At 51.4% G+C, this 19,954-nt stretch overlaps 1 protein-coding gene across 5 annotated transcripts in view; it reads right to left on the reverse strand.

Annotated features, from left to right (window-relative positions):
• Arhgef18 (Rho/Rac guanine nucleotide exchange factor 18) overlaps positions 1-19,474 on the reverse strand; it is a 74,704-nt gene extending 55,230 nt beyond the window's left edge. The window contains exons 1-4 of one of the 5 annotated variants that reach the window (XM_087202005.1): positions 19,146-19,474; positions 5,243-5,371; positions 1,959-2,214; positions 742-892 (exon numbers count right to left, since the gene is read on the reverse strand). In XM_087202005.1, coding sequence (XP_087058131.1) covers positions 742-892; positions 1,959-2,214; positions 5,243-5,261 — 426 coding nt within the window. In that variant the 5' untranslated portion in view covers positions 5,262-5,371; positions 19,146-19,474. Of the gene's footprint in view, positions 1-741; positions 893-1,958; positions 2,219-5,231; positions 5,372-11,919; positions 12,124-19,145 lie in introns of those variants that run through there. The other 4 variants (XM_087202004.1, XM_087202007.1, XM_087202002.1 and 1 more) reach the window with 4 other exon arrangements.
• Positions 19,475-19,954: the final 480 nt, after the last annotated feature.

The raw sequence follows: 19,954 nt of genomic DNA on the forward strand, positions 1-19,954 counted from the left end.
ACTTCCCTGAGCCCCAGCCACGGCCCTGGTGACAGCCACACTGACCGAAGCATGGTCTGTGAGCTGAAGTTTCAGGCTCAGAGCCGCAAGAACACGTGTTTCCCTGTGGGTCATGTTCTCGGGCAAAGACCCTCAGGGCACAGGCCACAGCCCCAGTGTGTGCCCTGAAGCTGCACTGCAGTCTCAGGTCTGAGACAGACCCTCCTGGCTGCGGAGGCAACCACAGACAGAGCTTTCTTTCCTCTGCGGCCAGCAGCCACAGCAAGGACCCCCCGAGCTGGAACAGAGCTGCAGGGTGAGGAGACCTCTCCCCATGGTTAGGATTAGATGCGGTGATCAGGGTGGGTCCCCCATGGTTGGACCTGGGTGGCTTTATAAGAAGAGATGGAGGGAGGCCAGGGGACATAGTCTCTTGCCTCGAATGTCCGGCACCGCCCTGGGGCTCTGCCAGCACGAAGCTGCCAATCTCCAGATGCAGGGCCTGCACCTTGGACCTCAAGTCATGTGCTGTAGCAAACCTCTAGGTGACATAGTCACTCTGCAACAGTGTCATGTGGCGCAGAAAATAGACCGAATTGCAGACCGAAACCCAGGGCCCGGAGATGCCTGGCCATGGACGCCTCCCTCCCTCTTCCCCAGCACGATCGAGTCCTTCGAGTTGGTGGTGCTTCCTCCCACCCAGAGCGCTGGCTTCTGGAGGCAGCTTGTGCCACTGTCAGGGTGTGTCCAGGCAGTACTCACCTTGCCAGGGTGCTCGGCTGCAGTCCCGCCTCCAGACAGACAGCCTTGGGTCCAAGTCTTCAACCCTTCCCCGGACAGGTTGAGAGCCAGACTAGCCAGTGTCCGGGGGAGGCAGGGGCTCTCCTCCACAGGCAGGGGGTCAAAGCTGAGCCTGCAGCGGGGACAGAGGCTGTGGAAGCTTCCATGGGCACTGCTTGCCTGGCATCGGGGCCCCCCAGGTTAGGGAGGCGTCTGTACCTCCCCGCTATCAGTGGGCCCTGCGTCAGCATAGAGGGGAGAGGGAAAAGCCGAGTGACATTTGCCAAAGCTACATCTGTTTTGCAGACCCAACCCTTTGGCACAGATTCCTATTTGGGGTGACTTGGGAGGGGCTGAGGGAAACGGGGCAGGAGGAGGTGGCTAAATGCCCTCCTTCACTGCTGGATGCCAGCACTGTGGGGTGCATGGAGCCAGGCACATGTGTGGGTTTTGATGGAAAGCGTATCTGTGACTTTTTGCAAATTTGAACAAGTAGCGTGTGAGCTGGGTGTGTCTGTCATCCCAGCACTCTGAGAGGCTCAGGCAGGAGAATTTCAAGTTTAAGCCCAGCCTAAGCAACTTAGTGACTTAGTGAGACTGTCTCAAAATTAAAATTAAAAATAAAAAGGGCTGGGGATGGAGCTCAGTGTGAAGGCCCTGGGGTTCAATCCCCAGCACTGCAAAAAACCAAAACCACAACCCATCCCACTAGCAGGCTTAGGGACGACACAAGTCTCATGGCGAGTGTGCAAATCTGTGGGTGAGTGTGAGCATGGCTATGTACAGCCAGCGCTCACAGGCAAGTGTGCAGATTTTGGTCTGTTTGTCTTCAGTGTATACCTGCAGTTTCCAGTTTGGGCTTGTGCATGTACAATGGATCTGTGTACATGTGGATCTGTGCACACATGAGGCTCTGTTTGTGGATGCACACGTGTACATGTGTCCACACACGTGTTTATGTATGCATACGTTTGCACAGTGTTTGACTGCATGTGTCCGTGTGCACACACACAAGCTCGTGCAACCATGTGAGCGTGCAAGCACATTTGAGGTTCCTCTGACAGCGCAGGCCCCTGGTGGCCCTGGAGCTGGACAACACACATGCAAGCCTGAAGCGTGTCGCAGAACTCGCTCTGTCCTTGGAAACTGCTGTCCTGTGGGTGCTTCTCGAGAGGTACAAAGGGAGGGCCCGGCCTGACCTCTGCCAGTCCTCTGAGCAGCTCCGTGACCTCTCCCAGCTGCGTCTCCGAACCAGAGTCTGGGCCCCTGCGGAGCTCGAGAAGGGCGAGTCCCTCTCAGCTTCTGTCTTCAAGGGGCTGCTGCCGGAGGCCCCACCGGCCGGGCTGGGGGAAGGGGCTGCTAGGCCGAGGTCCTGGAGATACTCGCTGCCCTGCAGGGCCCCTAAATCCAGGCTGAGGTCCTCCGTGCTCTCACTGAGCTGCTCTGCAAAATCATCTTCCTGCAGGCGGCGGGAGGAGAAGGCATTGGGTGGGACTGAGGGCCTTCCCACCAGTGCTTGATCCCCCAGAGGGCCTGGAAGTCTGAGTTTTGCTGCCTCATTCCTTAGCTGGCACAGCACAGCACCTCGCTGAGCTTCCTTTTTTTTTAAAACAGGGTCTCTGTAGCCCAGGCTGGCCTCGGACTCGCTATAATGCTCTTGCCTCAGCCTCCCCAGTGCTGGGGTTACAGGTGTGCGCCATGATGTCCAGCTTAAAGCAACATTTTTTAAAATGTAAAAATAATGCAAGGTGATCCACAATGAATAAATTATCCAAATTTTAAATAATGAGCACAGCTTGAGTATCCCTTACCCAAAGTGCTTGGGATCAGGAGTGTTTTGGATTTGGGGTTTTTTTTTTTTCATATTTTGGAATATTTGCCGATATATGATGAGATATTATGGGGATGGGAGTCAAGTCTAAACATACAATGCGTTTGTTTCATACTCATCGTATACACATAACCTGAAGGTCAGTTTATGACACCTGCATTGTTTTCTTTTCTTGGTAGCGGGCACGGAGCCCAGGGCCTTCGCACTGAGCTATAGCCCCAGCTATTTTTAAATTTCTTATTTTGATACAGGGTCTTGCTAAGTTGCTAAGGCACCCAGGCTAGGCTGGAACTTATGACTCTCCTGCCTCAGCCTCCCCGAGTGTGGGGATCACAGACGTGTGGCACCACACCTGGTTGCCGCTGTGGCTTTTAACCAGCAGGAGGCAGAGGGCAGTGTTTAGCCCTGCTTGGGGGTAGGTAGGGCACTTCCCTCACATTAACCTCTCTAAACATATGGCCTCACCCTCCTTTTCATTTTTACTGTGGTAAAATATATACAACATAAAATTTACCATCTAACTCTTTTTTTTTTTTTTCCCCAGCACTGGGGATTGAACCCAGGGCCTTTGCACTGAGCTACAGTGCCAGCCCTTTTCTATTTCTTTCATTGTGAGACAGGGTCTTGTTAAGTTGCCCAGGTTGGGCTCAAACTCATGGAGATCCTCCTGCCTCAGCCTCCTGAGTGCTGAGATCACAGGCCTGCGCCACCACACCCAGCTGACCCTTGTTTCTGCCCTCATTTCCCTGCTATTTCCATGGTTGCTCCTTTCGTGCCTCCTCTTCCTCTCTTTGTCCTTTAAGTGCCTGCTTCTTTGGTCTCTTTCTAAATATCCAGAGCTCAGGGCTCCTGTTAGCAGAGGCGCTTTGGCCTCCGGGGCTTCCGGACAGCCTGCTTTCTGGTCTCACCTTCTTCCACATCCCCCATTCCTGTCCTCTGGGCCTGGACAGCCTCCTCCTGACTCCTGTCTCTTTCCCCCCCCCACCCCGCAGTGAGGTCTCCTTGGTGTGTCTGCTTTTCATCTTCCAGTAAATATAAACGGGTTGGGACAGCCTCGGGGCCTGTGACTCCCTCCCTCCCTGGGCTCCCTCCTGGGAAGCAGTGGGCACTGGGCCAGTGCTGGGGAGGAGGTGCAGCCAGCACAGGCTGTCCCAGCTCCCTGCCAGCAGGTGCTCGAAGGCGGGAAAGGGGCCTCTCCGTTTGCTTGAAAGCTTGAGTCTATCTTGGACCTCACTTCCCGGGCGAGGGAAGAGGGGAACCCGGCACGGGGGCGCTGGGCAGACACTGCACCTGCTTCCACCCGGCAGAGGGTGAGCTCCCCTAGGCCAAAGCCAGAGGCCAAACCTCCCAGGATGCCCCAGTTTTCGGAAGTGCTCCCCGCTTGCATGTTCAGATACTACACAGATGGACTTCTAGTTTTCAAAAGTCTACACCAGTATTCATCTTGTCCCCTGGAAAAAGGTCACACAGCAAAGCTACCAAGCAAGCGTGTTGCCTCCTCAGTCTCATGTTGCCCGGTAAAAAACCGACTTCAGAAAACATGGTAAATAAATCCAGACTGACGCCCCTAACCCCAAAACCTGATATCTGAATGCTCCAAAGATGTTTTGAGCCCTGCCATGGCGACATGCAAGTGGAAAATTCCACACCTGATCTCGTGACAGGTCCCAGTCAAAATGCTGAGGCTCTAAAAATAGTGCCTAAAATGACCTTCAGGCTGTGTGTGTGAGGTGCGCATGAAACACACATGAACTTTGTGGGGTATTTTTAGTCCTTTTGTTCTTTCCCACTCCTCCTTCCCCTATTCCTCCATCCCTAGAACCCTTTCTCCTCAGCAAAAGGTCTACCTACTTGCTTTGTATCATCGAGCTTTTATTTTGCTCTTTGTTTATACTTTGGATTTCTCATGAAAGAGAAGCCATGTGATATTTAAGCTTGTGTGTCTGATTTATTTCATTTAGTATCATGGTCTTAGGGTGTATCCATTTTCCTACAAATGAGCCAAATTTATTCTTCTTTATGGCTGGGATATATATATATATATATATATATATATATATATATATATATACACACACACACACACCATATAGTATATACATAGTGTATATACACTATATATATTATAAATATATAGTGATTTTCTTTATCCATTCAAAATTTTGTGTTTAGACTTGGGTCCCTTCCCCAAGATATCTTTTGTACATGCAAATGTGTGTGTGTGTGTGTGTGTGTGTGTGTGTGTGTGTGTTTTAACCCCACATCTTGCTGAGTGTAGTGGGGCATACCTGTAGTCTCAGCACTTGGGAAGCTGAGGCAGGAGGATTTCTGTGAGTTGAAAGCCATTCATCCATTCATCCATCCATCTATGCATCCATCTATCAGTCCCAACCATCCATCCATCCATCTATCCATCCCATCCATTCATCCCATTCCATCCCATCTCATCCATCCGTCCATCCATCCATCCTTCCCTCCCTCTTCTTCTCCAGAAAGGATTCCACTTTCCTCATTTGTAAAACTAGGTTATATCTACTTTGCTGCATCTTGAGGAGGCCTCCCTAAGATAATGTCTATAAAGTGTCTGGTAAAATGCAGGCGCTAAACAAAGTGTACTTGCTGCCACTGTTGTCCTCTGCACCTGGCTAACACCTGCCTGCTGGTCCTGCATGGTGGAGAAGAAACCTGGATCCTCAGGTCTCCAGGGTCCACAGCTACTCTTGGTGGCCAAGGCTGTAACTCCAGAATCGAAGGGCTGGGCACATGACTTGGACTCCGAACCTGTGGAGAAAGGGGGCAAAGTGTCAGATGAAGCCAGGACCTGAACACAGAGAGAAGGGATGGAGAGAATGGCCTGGGGTGAGGCTTGAGGAGGTGGGTGGAGGTGCAGGGGCGGGATGAACCCTTGGCGGAGACACCTGTGGGGGCCAACGCCTCATAGGAAGAGCAGCAGTCGCCTGAGGTGAGAAAGACACGGGGTGTTGAGTGCGCCGAAAGCCGCCTTTAGAAAGTGCTGCGTGTCTTGGTCACTCTCCTCATTGCTGAGACACAAGGTTGTAACACGCACAACTTGAAGGAGAAGAGGTTTATTTTAGCTCACAGGGTAGTCAGGGCGCATGGCAGAGGGGGCTCTCATCACGTTGGCCGGAAGCAGAGACAGAGGGAGGAGCTGCGCCCTTCCAGGCCACGCCCGCGGTGACCACGCTTCCCCTCTTCCAATCAGGCCCCGCCTCCTGACAGCACCCCCAGCCTTGGATTCATCGGGGAAGGAATCGGCACGTATGCACAGCATCCCATGATCCAGTCACCTTCCAAACTCCCGCCTCTGAGCGCTGGCCAGTTTGGGGTAGATCATGGTCTGAACCGTTGTACCTGGTTAGGCTCCTGTTCATTCCATAGCTTGGGCTCCCTGTGGCTCTGTTGACCCCACTCCCAGTGACCTGGGGACAGTCGTAGTTTACACTGCTGAGCCAGGGCATTAATTTACTTCCAGCACCCTGGGCTTCCCTCTCCAAAGTGTGTGGGCTGAGGCCTCCCTGCCTGTAGCCGGTGTAGCTAACAGTGGGGAGAGGGTAGCACTGTCTCTCTCTGTCCCAGCCAGAGATAAGCCGAGGAAAGGGGACTGGGCAGGCTTGTCCGAGCACACTTCATGTTCTTGCTCGCCCAGCTGGGTATGTTACAAACACTGCTCCAGATTTTGGGGGCTTGAAGCATATACAATTTTTTTTTGGGGGGGGGCTTCTTCTTGAAGAAAAAGAATATATGTGATCCCAGCACTCGGGGAAGCTGAGGTGGGAGGATCACAAGTTTGAGTCCTGCCTGGACAACTTAGTGACTTAGAAAGATCCCGTCTCCAAATAAATAAATAAATAAAAGCCTGAGGATGTAACTCAGTGCAAGGGCCCTGGGTACAATCCCCAGGACCACACACACACACACACACACACACACACACGTGTACACATACACATACGAAAGAATGTAACATTATGAATACTGAAGAGCTGGAGCATTTGGGAGGTATTGAGGACAGCAGAAAATAGTCAAGGGAGAAATAAACACACTCTATAAATAGATGAAAGAAAAGGAGCCATGTGCACACATGTATGTGTACAAAAATAACAGAAATTGGAAAACTGCCTGGAAATTCCTCAAAAAGTTAATGTAGGAAGTTAGCACATGACCCTGCGTTCTAACTCCTAGTTACCTGCCTAAGAGAATGGAAAACATTCATTCACCCCAAGACTTGCCTTTGACTACTCATGGCAGCATTGTCCACCACAGCTGGGTGGAGACACCTCAGATGCCCACCAGTGGATGAATGGGCACACAAACTGCGGTATATCCACACCGTGGAGGATTATTAAGCCATGCAAAGGGGGTATTCTGCACACATGACAACATGGATGAACCTTGAAAACACATTAAGTCAGAGCAGCCAGTCACAAGGACTCCATGTTACCTAATTCCGTTCTTATGAAGTGTTCAAAATAGGTAAAATCTACAGAAGACAGGGAGTAGGTTAGTGGTTGCCAGGGGCTGGGGGAAATGGAGGTTGTGAGGGTGATGTGAGCTTCCTTTTCAGGCAATGAAAATATTTTAAAGTTGATGTGGTTGTGGTTGCACAACTCTGGGAATATGCTGAGAACCACTGGTTTGAATACATTAAATGAATGCATTGTGTGCTGTGTGAATTATATGTATCTCAATAAAGCTGTTACCAAGAAAGCATCCTTGGGATCCCTGGCAAGGCTATCACTGGGGCAGCTGCATATGGAGCCTGGGCCCCAGTTCCAGGCTTGGGGTGTAGGGGTGAGTGCTGGAGGCTGATGGGAGCTTGGGAGGGGAGGGGTGCACCACAGGGGCCATCAGAATAGGCATCAGCAGACATCTGTCTGCTACCCTGGCAGGGGCCTGGAGGAGGGTCGAGGTTTCCCAAATCCTGCAGAGGATGAAGGTGGAACCTCCGGCCATGTAGTGGTGAATCCTGAAGGTTGAGGACCCAAAGGCTAAAGGTGAAAGGGCAGGGATGGTTGTCTTTTTATGGAAGATTAGGACCTAGGAACAAGAAGACTTCATTTGATGACAGGCTCGACTCCGATCCGTGTTTTGTAGACTGACCCCAAATCTTTGTGTCATGAACTGAGTCTCAATCCAGGTGTCATAGATGGAACTTCATTCTTCTGTCATAGTTGAGCCCCGATCCTGGTGTCATATACTGAGCCTGTACCTTGGTGTCATACACCATGCTCTATCTTACAGTCAGGTTGAGCCCCACACCCAGTGTCATAGGCTGAGCCCCAATCCCGGAGTTATAGACTTAGCTCCCCTCCTGGTGCCACAAGCTGAATCTCAACTCTCATCATATACTGAACCTTGATCTCAGACACAGCCTGAGCCCTGGTCTCAGACATAGCCTGAGCCTTGATCCCAGACACACTGAGCCCTGATCTTAGACATGAACTGATCTCTGATCTCAGACATGGACTGAGCCCTAATCTCAGACATGGACTGAACCCTGATCCCAGACACAGACTGAGCCCCGATCCTGATGTCATACATCAAACTCTGATACTGAGCATGAATTCTCTCTCCTAAAGCTCCAGATTTTGTCTCCAGTGACCCCTGGTCATTGCTGCCTGATATTCTCATGGACAGTCCAACCTGGAGCTGTGGAGACCACCTTGTCATGTCCCCCCTCCTCCTCCTCATCCCTTTATTGCTGTGACTCCCCTGTCCTCCAAGTAAGCAGGCAGGAAATCCAGAGACCAGTCTTGCCTCCTTCCCACCCCACAGGACACCAAATTTTGTCAAAGTCACCTCCACACTTCTTTACCCCGTTTCTTCTTTACTTTGTCCTTCCCTTAGTTTTAGTCCCCATTACCGCTCTCCCCACAGACTATAAACCTTGGTGTCATAGACTGAGTCCTTATCTGGTGTCATTGACTGAGCCCTGGTCCCTATGCCTGAGGCTGAGCCCCAATCCTGTGGTCACATCCTGAGCCCTGACCTAGTTTCATAGACTGAGTCCTTCTTTGCTCTCTCAGGCTGAGCCCAGATCCCAGGGTCGTAAACTGGGCTCCATCAATTGCCAACAACAATTGTCCTGTACAAATGCCAGCCATTGTCACTGACCTCAGCCACTGTCTCTCCTGCCTGGTCCATGTGCCCTGGAGTGGGTGTGTCTCCCTGGCATCATAGTTTAACGGTCACTCTCTTTTCATGGCTCCCTTACACTATAGATTCTAGTCCCCTTAGAGTGACATTTGATTTTGTTTGTTTGAGACAGGGTCTTGCTATGTAGCTCAGGCTGGTCTTGAATTTGCCATATCCTCCTGCCTCAGCCTCTGCTGTGCTCGGGTTACAGGTTTGGACCACCACACCTGGCTTAGAATGACACTCAAAACCCTTTCCAGCCTGCCTGTCAATGCCTTCCACCCTTGAGCCCCCAGAGCACCATCCTCGCGTGTATCTCTGTGCTACTTCCACCCAGTTTTCCTACTCTTTCGGCCTGGCAGTAGAGGGCTGTGTTGGATTCTTTGTAGATTCAACTCGAGGATTTTGATGGTTCTGCTCTCTTTATCTGTGCCTTGTTGTGTTGTAATTACTTTACTTGCATTTTCCCATGGCCCACGGGTCAAATTCAGCTCCCAGCTAGATTTTATAAATAAAGTTTTATTGGCACACAGTCATGTCCAGTCACGCATGCATCACCTATGGCTTCCATCACACTACCACTGCAGAGCTCAGTAGTTGCATCAGAGACCACATGGCCTGCAAAGCCAAAAATATTTACAGCACCATCTAACCTTTTATGGAAAAAGTGTGCTCATCCCAGCTCCAGAGTATGGTTCTGTGAGGGCAGAGCCTGTATCTGACCCACTTTTATATGCTCATGGCCCAAGTAATAAAATCTCACATGTATCAGCCACTTCCTATCTGCCTGGTGTAGTGCTGAGCTCACTGTGCTTTTCATTTTCTCTCCTCGAAACCTCTGCAAAGTCCTCCCTTTCTAGAGGAGGGGAAACAGAGGCCCAGAGAGATACAGTAACTTTACCAACATCAAGTCAGCCGGGATGAGGAAGAGTTGGGATTTGAACCCAGGCATTTCTGAGTTCAAAATAGCAGCCCACCATCACCAGGCTGCCCTGGGCTGTGTTGGGTTGGGCAGAGTCAGTGCCCATATGTTTGTTGATGAATGATAGACAGGTGGATAAATGGATGGATGGATAGATGGGTGGGTAGTTGAATGAAAGGGTGGGATGGATGGATGGTTGGATGGGTAGATGGACGGATGGAGGAATTGATGGATATAATAAATGGATGTCTGATGGTCTGGATAGAAGGCTATTGGTTGGCTGGTTGGCTGGATAGATAGATGGGTGGTTAGATGGATGAGTGAATGGTTGGATAGTTAACTGACTGGACATCTATCTGGATAGATGAATTATTGGTTGGCAGGTGAGTTGGGTAGACAGATGGACGAACCATGAGATGGATGGAGAGGTGAATGGTGGATAGCTAGCTGGCGGGGTGGCTGAATGGGTAGCTAGCTGGATGGATGGAGAGATGCTGTGGTGCATCACCTTCATGAGACGACATTCTGAGGGGTGGGGCCAGGAGATGTATAAGGAGGAGAGGCCGAACTGGGCCAGAGAAGCCAGGCAGGAAGGAAGCCCAGGTAAGACACAGAACACACTCATGCATGCACCTACTGGGGGCTGAAGGAAATAAAACGGCCAGGATGGGCCAGTGGGGCAGCCGAGGGGACAGGCAGGATCAGTCTCTCTCCACAGCGTTGCCTGCCACCCCCAGCGCAGCCCTGCTGCCTCCCTCGAAAGTCCTGCTCGTGCCCAGATGGCCAATCATGCAGCTGCAGAGGGGCACGGGTGGCACCGTTCTCCCTGCAACCTGGGCCAGAGCCAGCAAGGAAGCCTGGGAGCCATTCAGGGCCACAAATGCGCGGGAAGGGTTCTTCTTGGCGCGGCCCCTTGCTTTCCAGGGAGCCGCCCACCAGCCCAGGGGAGACTCCGCAGTCTCTTCCTCCACAGCCCCTGCAGCACCAGCCATAAAAGGGTGTGAGAGTCACCGCCAGTCCCCACGGCTCACTCCTCATCTGCCAGCCTGAACACCACAGCCTCAATCTGCTCGAGCAGCCAGGAACGAGCAGGCCTCCCTGGGAGACCTGGCCACGGTGGCGAATTCTCCAGAACGGCCCCTCAGGCCTCCCATACAGCCCAGCTTTGCTCACCAGGCAGAACCCACCACAAAGGCAGCTCCAGAACAGGAGGGCCTCCAAAGCCCCGCTCCTCTGGTGCATACTTGCTGTGTGACCTGGAGCAAGTCACCCAACCTCTCCAGGCCCGGTTTTATAAAGGCTCAATGCCAGCAGCAACTTCCATCACTCAAACGACGCTGCAATTGTGCCCCAGTTCCCAGGCCTCTGGATCTCTCTCCGTCCCCAGTCTCTCAGTATGCCCAGTTGTGCTGGGCGCACAATTAGTCTTCAAAGGGCACCACAGGTTGCATGGGCTAAGGCACCTGCATGCTGACCCCGTCTGCTTGGAGACTCACACTGCCCTGAACAAGGCCTCAGCATGTGCAGCAGAGGTGGCCAGGATTGCTTAAGGCTGTGCCTGACCAGTGGGGATCCTTACATGGGTGGGGAGGCACAGGAAGGTCAGGGAACCAGGAGGCAATGGGGGCACGGCCAGCCTTTACCGAAGTGCCCCCTGCACCATGTCCTGGGGACCCAGACGTCATCTGGTTCCTGCCAAGGCCTAAGCTCCTGCTGAGATTTGGGAGGAAGTGGGTTTCTTTCTTCCCCAAAAGGGTTCACCCCAGCCTTGTGGGATAGAATCCCAGGCCTCTGCAGCTCTTCCAGAGGCAAGCCAAGGTCCCAGGACCCTGGAGGGGGCTGGGCACCGGGTAGTGCCCGCCCGTGTGTGTCCGAGGGAGGCGCATGCCTGGGGATCTCAACTCTGCCACCTACGCTGCCACCCCAAGCTCTTGTCCTGCAGCAGCTCTGGGACCCAAGAGCACCAGGGACGCCCTGCGTGTCACCAAGCTGCCCTCAGGAGTCCAGGGGCTGAGCTGAGGGTGGGCTCTTCTCATCCTGAGCCGAGTCCCTTGCAGGGCCTGGGCCGGTGACCCCTCTGGCACAAAGGCCTGTGACATCCCAGGGGATAGTCTGGGGGGAGTGGGGGTCATGGAATCTGGGGCGGCTTAGGTAGAGGCTGTGCCCGGGCCAAGGGCAGGCTCTGGGGATGGAGAGCACTGTGGACGGCTGCCCAGGGGTCCAGGGCTGCTGGCCGCCACCTGCCACTTACCTCGCTTGAAGGCCCACCGCTTCGGCCACAGCTTGGAGAGAGCCGGCCAGGAGTGGTTGAGGGCAGGGGCGGCCATGGGGCCTCGTGTTTGAGGGTGATGCGCAGGAGCAGAAGCCGGCCGGGAAGCCCTGCCAGGACCCGCTGCCAGCAAGAGGGGTGGAGACTGTAGCCCGAGGCTGCCAGACACATCAGCTGATGGCCCAGGGCTGTGGGAGGGGGGCTGGAGTTTCCAGCCCGGGGGCCCCGGGATCCCACACTGGGAGCAGGCCAAGCCCTTAGCACCCCAAGCCCCTCGGCCCATCCTGGGGGCCTCTCCCCCTGGCTGCACAAATCCAGCCTGGGCGTGCATGAGCGTGTGTGTGTGTGTGTGTGTGTGTGTGTGTGTGCACTAACCATTCTCTGCACATTTGACAGTGCATTTATGTATCAGCAGATGGAGCATATACCTTCAGGTATAAGTATGTGTTTAAATAAGTCTTGAGACACTGAGTGTGGTGGTGTGTGCCTGTAATCCCAGCCCTTGGAAGGCTGAGGCAGCAGGATTGCCACAAATTGGAAGCCAGTGTGGGCTACACAGTGAGTTCAAGGCCAGCCTGAACTACATAGTGAAACCCTCTCTCTCTCCCCCTCTCTCTCACATACACACACATAAAGAGTAAGTCTTGAGTGTCAACTTGTCTAGGTGGGGGTATAGTTGAGTATCTAGATTTTATCACTGAACTACATCCCACCCCTTTTTATTTTTATTTTGAGATGTACACAGGATTATAGTTGTATCCTACCATGCCTGGCTTCTAGGTGGTTTTGAAAGTCTCTGTAATATTGTGTGTGTGTGTGTGTGTGTGCGTGTGTGCGTGCATGTGTGTGTGTATGTGTGTGATGCTGGGGCTCCAAACCAGGGCCTTACCACTGAGCTACATGACCAGTCCTTTTTGAAACAGGATCTTGCTAAGTGGCCCAGGCTGGGCTCAAATTTGTGATCCTCCTGCCTCATCCTCCCAGGGTGCTGGGATTACAGGTGTGTGTCACCACGCCCGGCTCATTATCTGTGTGTTTAACAGTGTGTCAACTATCAGCGTGCAGAATGTACTTTTGGGTTGTACTTGTAAATCTTGAGTATTAACTTCTCTAGGTGGGGATGCATTTGAGTGGGTGGTTTTGAAAGTCTGTAATGCTCTGTGTGTAAGTGTGTGTGTGTGTGTGTGTGTGTGTGTGTGTGTGTGTGTGTGTGTGCGTGCGTGCGCGGGGGGGGGGCTGTGGTATCTGGGGTTAGATCTACCCGAGTCCTTTCAGGCACGTGCTGCCCCCTGCTGGTGGAAGCCCCGCACCTGCTTCTCCACTCTGCTTGAACCGACTACACCTCTCATCTCTGGAAAAATCCTCCCTTCCTGACTCACCTGAGCCCTGGAAGGGCAAACTCACTTCACAACAGTGCCGACTAGCCCGTGGAGCTAGGTGAATGCTATAGTGGAAGTGAAAAACAGAGCGATCGTCAGGGCCCGTTCTGCCTCATCCTAGTAAAAAGAAAAATCAGGATCCGAGCCTTCCAGGGCTGCCTGTACCTCAGCCCAGCAAGGGAGAGCCGAGCTGGAGCAGCGTCCACGGATGGGATCTCGAAGGGGCGGGAACACAGTGGTCCTTCCTGGTCCGGGAACAAATCCCCAGACTCCAAGTGCACCCCGGAGCCACAGACACCCCAACCCTGCACAGACCACGACGCCCTCCACACGCGCACACCCGTGGTAAAGCTCAGTTTGTAAAACGGGCGCTCCCAGAGATGATCCCAGGGGACCAAGCTCCCAAGGGACTAACAGAAGTGGAGAGAATCTTGGACGCATTTTGCGGCGCGTAATATTTTCAGACCTCTGTTGACTTTAGGTAAATGAAACCGCGAAAAGTGACACCTCGGATGGTGAGGGTGGGGGTGGCGCCCGAGACTGGCTTAAAACTGGGAATCACCACGAGTCTTTGTTTTGAGGCAGCGCAGCGGAAGTTTCTGAGCCACACAGGACTCACGGGCGTGGGCGGCAGGAAGGAAGGTTGGGTGCAAGGCACTGACATGCAGGAGAAGATGAGCTGCTACTGTGGCCAGGCGCCTGAAGGCCTCACGCGTGTGACCGGGTGGCGACTCTCACAGAGGGACAAAGAGGGGCCCAGAGAGGCCGAGGCATTCACCCACAGCCACACAGAGGCAGGGGAGCCGGAATTCGAACCCAGGCCCGCCCAACTCGGTGATGGCGGTGGGATAGAGCACATGCACATGGCAGGGCCTGAGGTAGGACAGGAAAAATAGAGGTGAGAAGGAGACGAGGAAAATCGTGATGACAAGGTTGCGGTTTTTAAAAAAGCTCCATCTTCAGTGCACAGATCCACTCAGGGTTGCAATGGCACAGGAAGCCCAAGCTCTCCCCCTGAAAATTGTTCGCAATCCCACAGGTCTCCTGCTAAGTGCTTGGGCAGACAGCAGCTCTCTAACCCTCAGACAGGCGCCGGCGGCTTGCTCTCTACCCTAACTGACAGACACTAGGAATGCATGTCTTCCATCGCCCGTCTTAAGGACACCCCAAGACCACATACCCCACCCCTCAAAGCTGGATGTGGTGGTGCACACCTGTAATCCAGCACCCTGGGAGGCTGAGGCAGGAGGGTTGCAGGTTCAAGCCCAGCCTGGGAACTTAGTGACTGAGAGAGACCTTGTCTCAAAAGATGAACTAAAAAGGGCCGGGATGGGACTCAGGGAAAAGGCCCTGGGTTCGATCCCCGTTACCCAAACAAACAAACAAATAAACAAGCCAACAGAGTGAAGCTCAGCCGGTCCCAGCACCCTGAAGGAAGCTCCCCTGCTGCCATCACAGGCTCCTAGGGCCAAGAAGGTGAGCCGTGTGGGTGCCAGAACCATTCCCCCTCCCCACCCCCGTGGAAATGAGAAGACACATAAACAAGCCTTAAAAACAGACTTCCAGATCACCTCCAGCAGCCCCAAAGGGAAACGAGATGGAACACTCTGATACTCAACCACCTGGACTCTCTGAACTGGCAACAAAAGAGGATCTGGGAAAAATGAAATCAGAAATAATTTCTCAGATAACACCAAAGATTTTGCTCATGGTGCAAGACATGATTAATAAATCTAGAGAAGACACAGATAAAAAAATAGAGGATCTGAGGAACATGATGGAATCCCAACATAGGAAACAAATGGAATCCATAAAATGGATACAAACAGATTTCCAAGAGATTAAAAGCTCCATCGAAAGTCTGCACAGCAGAATGAACCAATGTGAGGATAGAATTTCACATATAGAAGATAAGATTGCAATTAGTGAGGAGGAAAAGAAAAATTGCTTTAAAATTGTGAGGGAACATGAGAAATCAATCCAGCAGCTGCTAGACGAGGCAAAGAAGAATAACATAAGACTGATTGGAGTCAGCGAGGAAAGAGGAGAGAGTGCAGATGACATAAAAAAAAAACAAACTGTTCACAGAAGTGATGGCAGAAAACTTCCCAAGGAGGGGGAAAGAACTTGACATACAGATAAGTGAGGCATATAGGACTCCAGCTAGCCTTAATCAAAAAAAATCTACACATAGGCATATAATAGTTAGGATTCCAGAAATCCAACAGAAGAACAAAATTCTACAAGCAGTGAGAGAAAAAAAACAAATCACATACAAAGGAAAGCCCATCAGAATCACAGCAGACTTCTCAATGCAAACCCTCAAGGCAAGAAGAGCTTGGAGTGATGTATTTCAAGCCCTAAAGGAAAACAGCCTCCAACCCAGATTGATGTACCCTACAAAACTATCTTTCAAAATTGATGGAGAAATAAGATGCTTTCATGATAAAGGGCACCTCAGGAACTTCATGAATACCAAACCAGCACTCCAAAAAATTTTAGACAATACCCTAGGAAAAGACAATGAGGATCACAACCCCAGGAAACCCAGCAGAATGGATCCGTTGGGCGTGACAGGTTAAATGCAAAGAGGGAGAATCCAACAAAAAGAAAAAGTCATGACAAGGCTTTTAAAACTTTTGACTTCATCTCCCTAATGAGTGTATAATTCAATCTTATTATTGTACTGATTAGTATTTTTCTGATTCTAGAGTTGCACACCTTTCCTTGTGCTATATTGGCTATTTATCATCATCTTATGTCTACATTTTAATTGGGTTGTCTATTAATGAGCTCTAAGAATTCTTTATATATTCTGCTCATAGGTTATATGCATTGTAAATATGGTCTGTTTAAGGACTGCTTTTCATTTTTTCTTTTTTGGTACCAGGGATCGAACTCAGGTCCTTGCGCTTGCGCAGCAGGCAGTGAAACCACTGAGCTAAATCCCCGGCCCTACTTTTCATTTTAATGATGTCATTTAAAGTTCTAAATTTTGATGGAATCTCACTTATCAATTTTTTTCTTTTATACATCATGTTTTTTGTATCCTAGGTAGTTCTTGCCTACCCTGGATTCATAAATATTTTCCCTTATAATTTCTTCTTAAAGTTTTATACTTTTAGGCTTTCTTATTTAGGTTCATAGATCCCTTCAAGTTATTTTCATGTATGGACAAAAAGGGTTGAGCTTAATTTTTTATATATGGATACCAGGTGTTCTAGTGCCGTTTGCTGAAGACACTATCTCTTCCTTGGCTCTTGAATCGAGTTTATATTCTATAAAATGCTAATGTTAAATAATCTTTCAAAACTCAGTGGACCATATATGTGTGGTTCTATTTCTAGATTCTCTGTTTTATTCAAATGATCTATAGGTCTTTCCTTACACCAACACTGCCTTGATTACTGTAGCTTTAGAAGAAGTCTTAAAATTAGGTACTGAACGTCTTCCAACACTGTTTTTGTTTTTGTTTTTGGCTTTTCTGGGTCCTTTGTACTCCTACATAACTTTTAATTTCAATATCCACTCCTTCATTTATAGCAAGTATACACAGACTTGAATTTTTATATATACCTTGTGTTTTCTAATCCTGCTAAATTCAAATACAAGTTCTAGGGGCTCCTAGAGATTTCTTAGTATTTTCTCTGTAGATGATCATTTCATCTACATATAAAGATTTTGCTTCTACCTTGCCAATCCTATCCTAATTGTGTCATTTTATTGCCAGACTATTTTGGTGGGGCCTCGGTTTCAAAGTTTAATGGACAGATGAAGAGTAGGCATATCTGCCCTTGCTCCCCACTTTAGGGAGAAAGTATTGTATTGTCGCCATTCATAGAAGGAGTTTTTGTTGGAAGTATGGAGTACATGTTTTTGATCTGTTGAGAAGTTTCTGTTCTACTTCTAGTCTCCTGATAGCTTTTACCATGAACAGCTGTGGAATTTAGTCCAATACTCTTTCTCCAACTAGTGACAGGATCATATGGCTTTCTCCTTTCCTCTGTTAAAATGATGACTTTTGGGGGTGGATCTTCCAATGCTGAACCAACACTGCCATCCCTATAATAAAACCACTTTCTACATCCTGCCAGATCTGACTTCTAAGAGTTTGGTTTGTTAAACAAATTTCTATCTATCTTCATACCTTTTTCTTCTATTATCTTTATCCAGTTTTAGGATTAGCACAATGTTGATTTCCTAAAATGAGGGGAGAAGTGTTCCTTCTTTTTTCCTGCTTTAAATGTTTGATATAATTTATCAGTTAAAATGTTTATGAGCCTGCTGTTGTCATATAGGTAGGTTTTCAAGCTAGGAATATACTTTCTTTAATAGGTGCTGTTCAAATTTTATATTTCCTCCAGAGTTAGTTTCATTAATTTGTCTTCCAAGTTACTTCTTAGAAGTTGTCAAATTTATTTCAAAAAAGATTTTTGTAACATGCTTTCTATATCCTTTTAAATTCTGTAAAATCTGTGGTAATGTCTCCTAGATCTTAATATTGTAGTTTTAAAAATGTATAACTGATATTGTGTAACAGGAAAAAAAGGTCTAAAAGAGCAGGGGAATTGGGAGGGGTAGGGGAAGGGAAAAAAGGGAAAGGAAAAAATATGAGAAGAGGAAAAAAATGGAAACAAGGTCTTTGCAAATAGGGAAGGGTGGAGGGGGTGAAGGGAGGGCAGGGGAAGGGAAAAAAAATAAGAACCAAGAGACTCATGTAAAGGTACAAGATCCCAATGATGAATGTAACTGTATTGTATACCTAAAATGTACCAATAAAGTTAATGGGGAAAAAACAAAACAAAACAAACGGAGCCAACAAAGCAAAAGAACCCCAACCCCAGGTCCTAGGGCCTCTCCCGAGGGCCCACTCTCACTTCCCTCCAAGTGTGGGCATGCCGAGTTCTGCCTAGCAGAGCCTGCAAGTCTTTTCTGTGACCTACGTCATGGAACCTCCGGGCTCTCCTGTGTAGGGGGTGAGCTGGGGTCCCGCCTCCTCTTGAAGGGACCTCCTGGGTCCCCCTGCAGGGATGGCAGTGGGGGAGGGGATGTGAAGGGGCCCCGACCAGGCACCATGGGGTACCCACCGTCCATCGGCCCTTTGGGGCTGTGGAAACGTTACGTCCTCTGGGAAGCCGGTCCAGAAGGCCCAGACCCGGTGAAGGAGCCTGCGGGAGGCAGACAACTGGGACAGCCCCCCCTTGACCCTCCCCAGATGCCAAGCCCTGGCTTGGACCCTAAGTGCCCCGGGAGTGACATTCGAAGCCTATTCCCAGGCTGCCTCACCCCCTCCATGCTTCCTGGTCCCTGGTCAACGCCTCCTGGGACCCCAGAGTCCCCGAAGCGCGTCCCTTCAGGGCAGTGGCCCCGCGTTGGGGGCAGGGAGGAACTGAGGCCTGGGTGTGCCCTGCACAAACCGCAGCAGCCTCCCTCCTGTCCTCACCCCATCCAGTGGCTGGGGGCTCCCCGAGGTGGCCCAGTGCAGAGCGGGCCCCAGCCGGACGGCCCCCAGCTCCACCCTTCGGGCCTGTCCTGGGGAGACCCGTGGGGGAGGAGGTCCTGGAACCTGCAGTTTCCAAAGCAAAGCCCATCCGGAGGCTGCCGGGGGGCGGGGGGTGCAGCTCACACCCTGCCCCTGTCCCCTGGCTGCAAAGGGCTCCATCCTAGGGTCCTCAGGGACCTTAGCATCCCAGGTCCCCCCTGGTGGAGCAGACAGCCCCCCCGTCCCCCTGGGCAGCAGGCCGCCTGCCCCGCACTCCCTCCATCGCTGTCCTCATGGCTGCCTCTCCCCGCGGGTGCCCCAACCGCCGTCCCAGGCTGGATACTCACCACATGGCGCCAGGCCCGCGGTGGCCTGGGTGCCCAGCCTGGCCGCCAGCTCCTGTGGCCCCCATGACCCTTGGCCAGGGTTCCTGGGCAGCCCAAGGCAGCACCGGCTGCCACAGCGTGGTGTGACCACAGCGTGACCCAGCTCTGCCCCTACTTCCTCTTCCTCAACCGCCTCTCCGGGCCAGCTGTGCACAAGCAGGGGTCTGAGGAGAGCATAGAAGACGGGGTCCGAGAACAGGGCATCCCTGTCCACCCCTCACCCCCATGTGTGCCCGTGTCCCCAGGAGGAGGAGTGGGGTGCTGGCGGGAGGCACAGCACCTCCAACCACACCCCAACAGCTTCCTGCGGAACCAACCGCCCAAGAGGGATGGGTGCAGGGGTGCAAAGACGGAGACATGCAGGGACACACGAGTCACGTGGGACACAGGCGCTTGTCCACACTGCGTGCCGGGAGGTGGTAGCACCGCCTCCACTGGTGTGCACATGCCAGAGGGCACAGGGCGCACGCGTGTTACACAGGGATGTGCTCACAGCATTGCGCATGGGGCCCTGCAGAGCCACACGCATGCACAGGGCCACACATCTGTACCAGGAGGACGGGACAAGGAGACACAAAGAGGGGCGTGGGACCTGCCACCCAGACCCAGCCTTGGAGGTGCCGGAGTACCTGTTTGCTTGCACGTGGACACAGGGCAGCACAGCTGGCCACACATCCAGAGATCTGGGAGTGCAAATACATGCTCAAGCACACCCAGGCCAGACACCTGGGGCTGGATTGTCTCGACTCGAGGGAATTTTGCAAGGTGAT

Source organism: Heterocephalus glaber, unplaced genomic scaffold (genome assembly GCF_053883595.1).
Source record: "Heterocephalus glaber isolate CG9 unplaced genomic scaffold, H.glaber_assembly_v1.0 deba00001761, whole genome shotgun sequence".
Classification (NCBI taxonomy): domain Eukaryota; kingdom Metazoa; phylum Chordata; class Mammalia; order Rodentia; family Bathyergidae; genus Heterocephalus; species Heterocephalus glaber.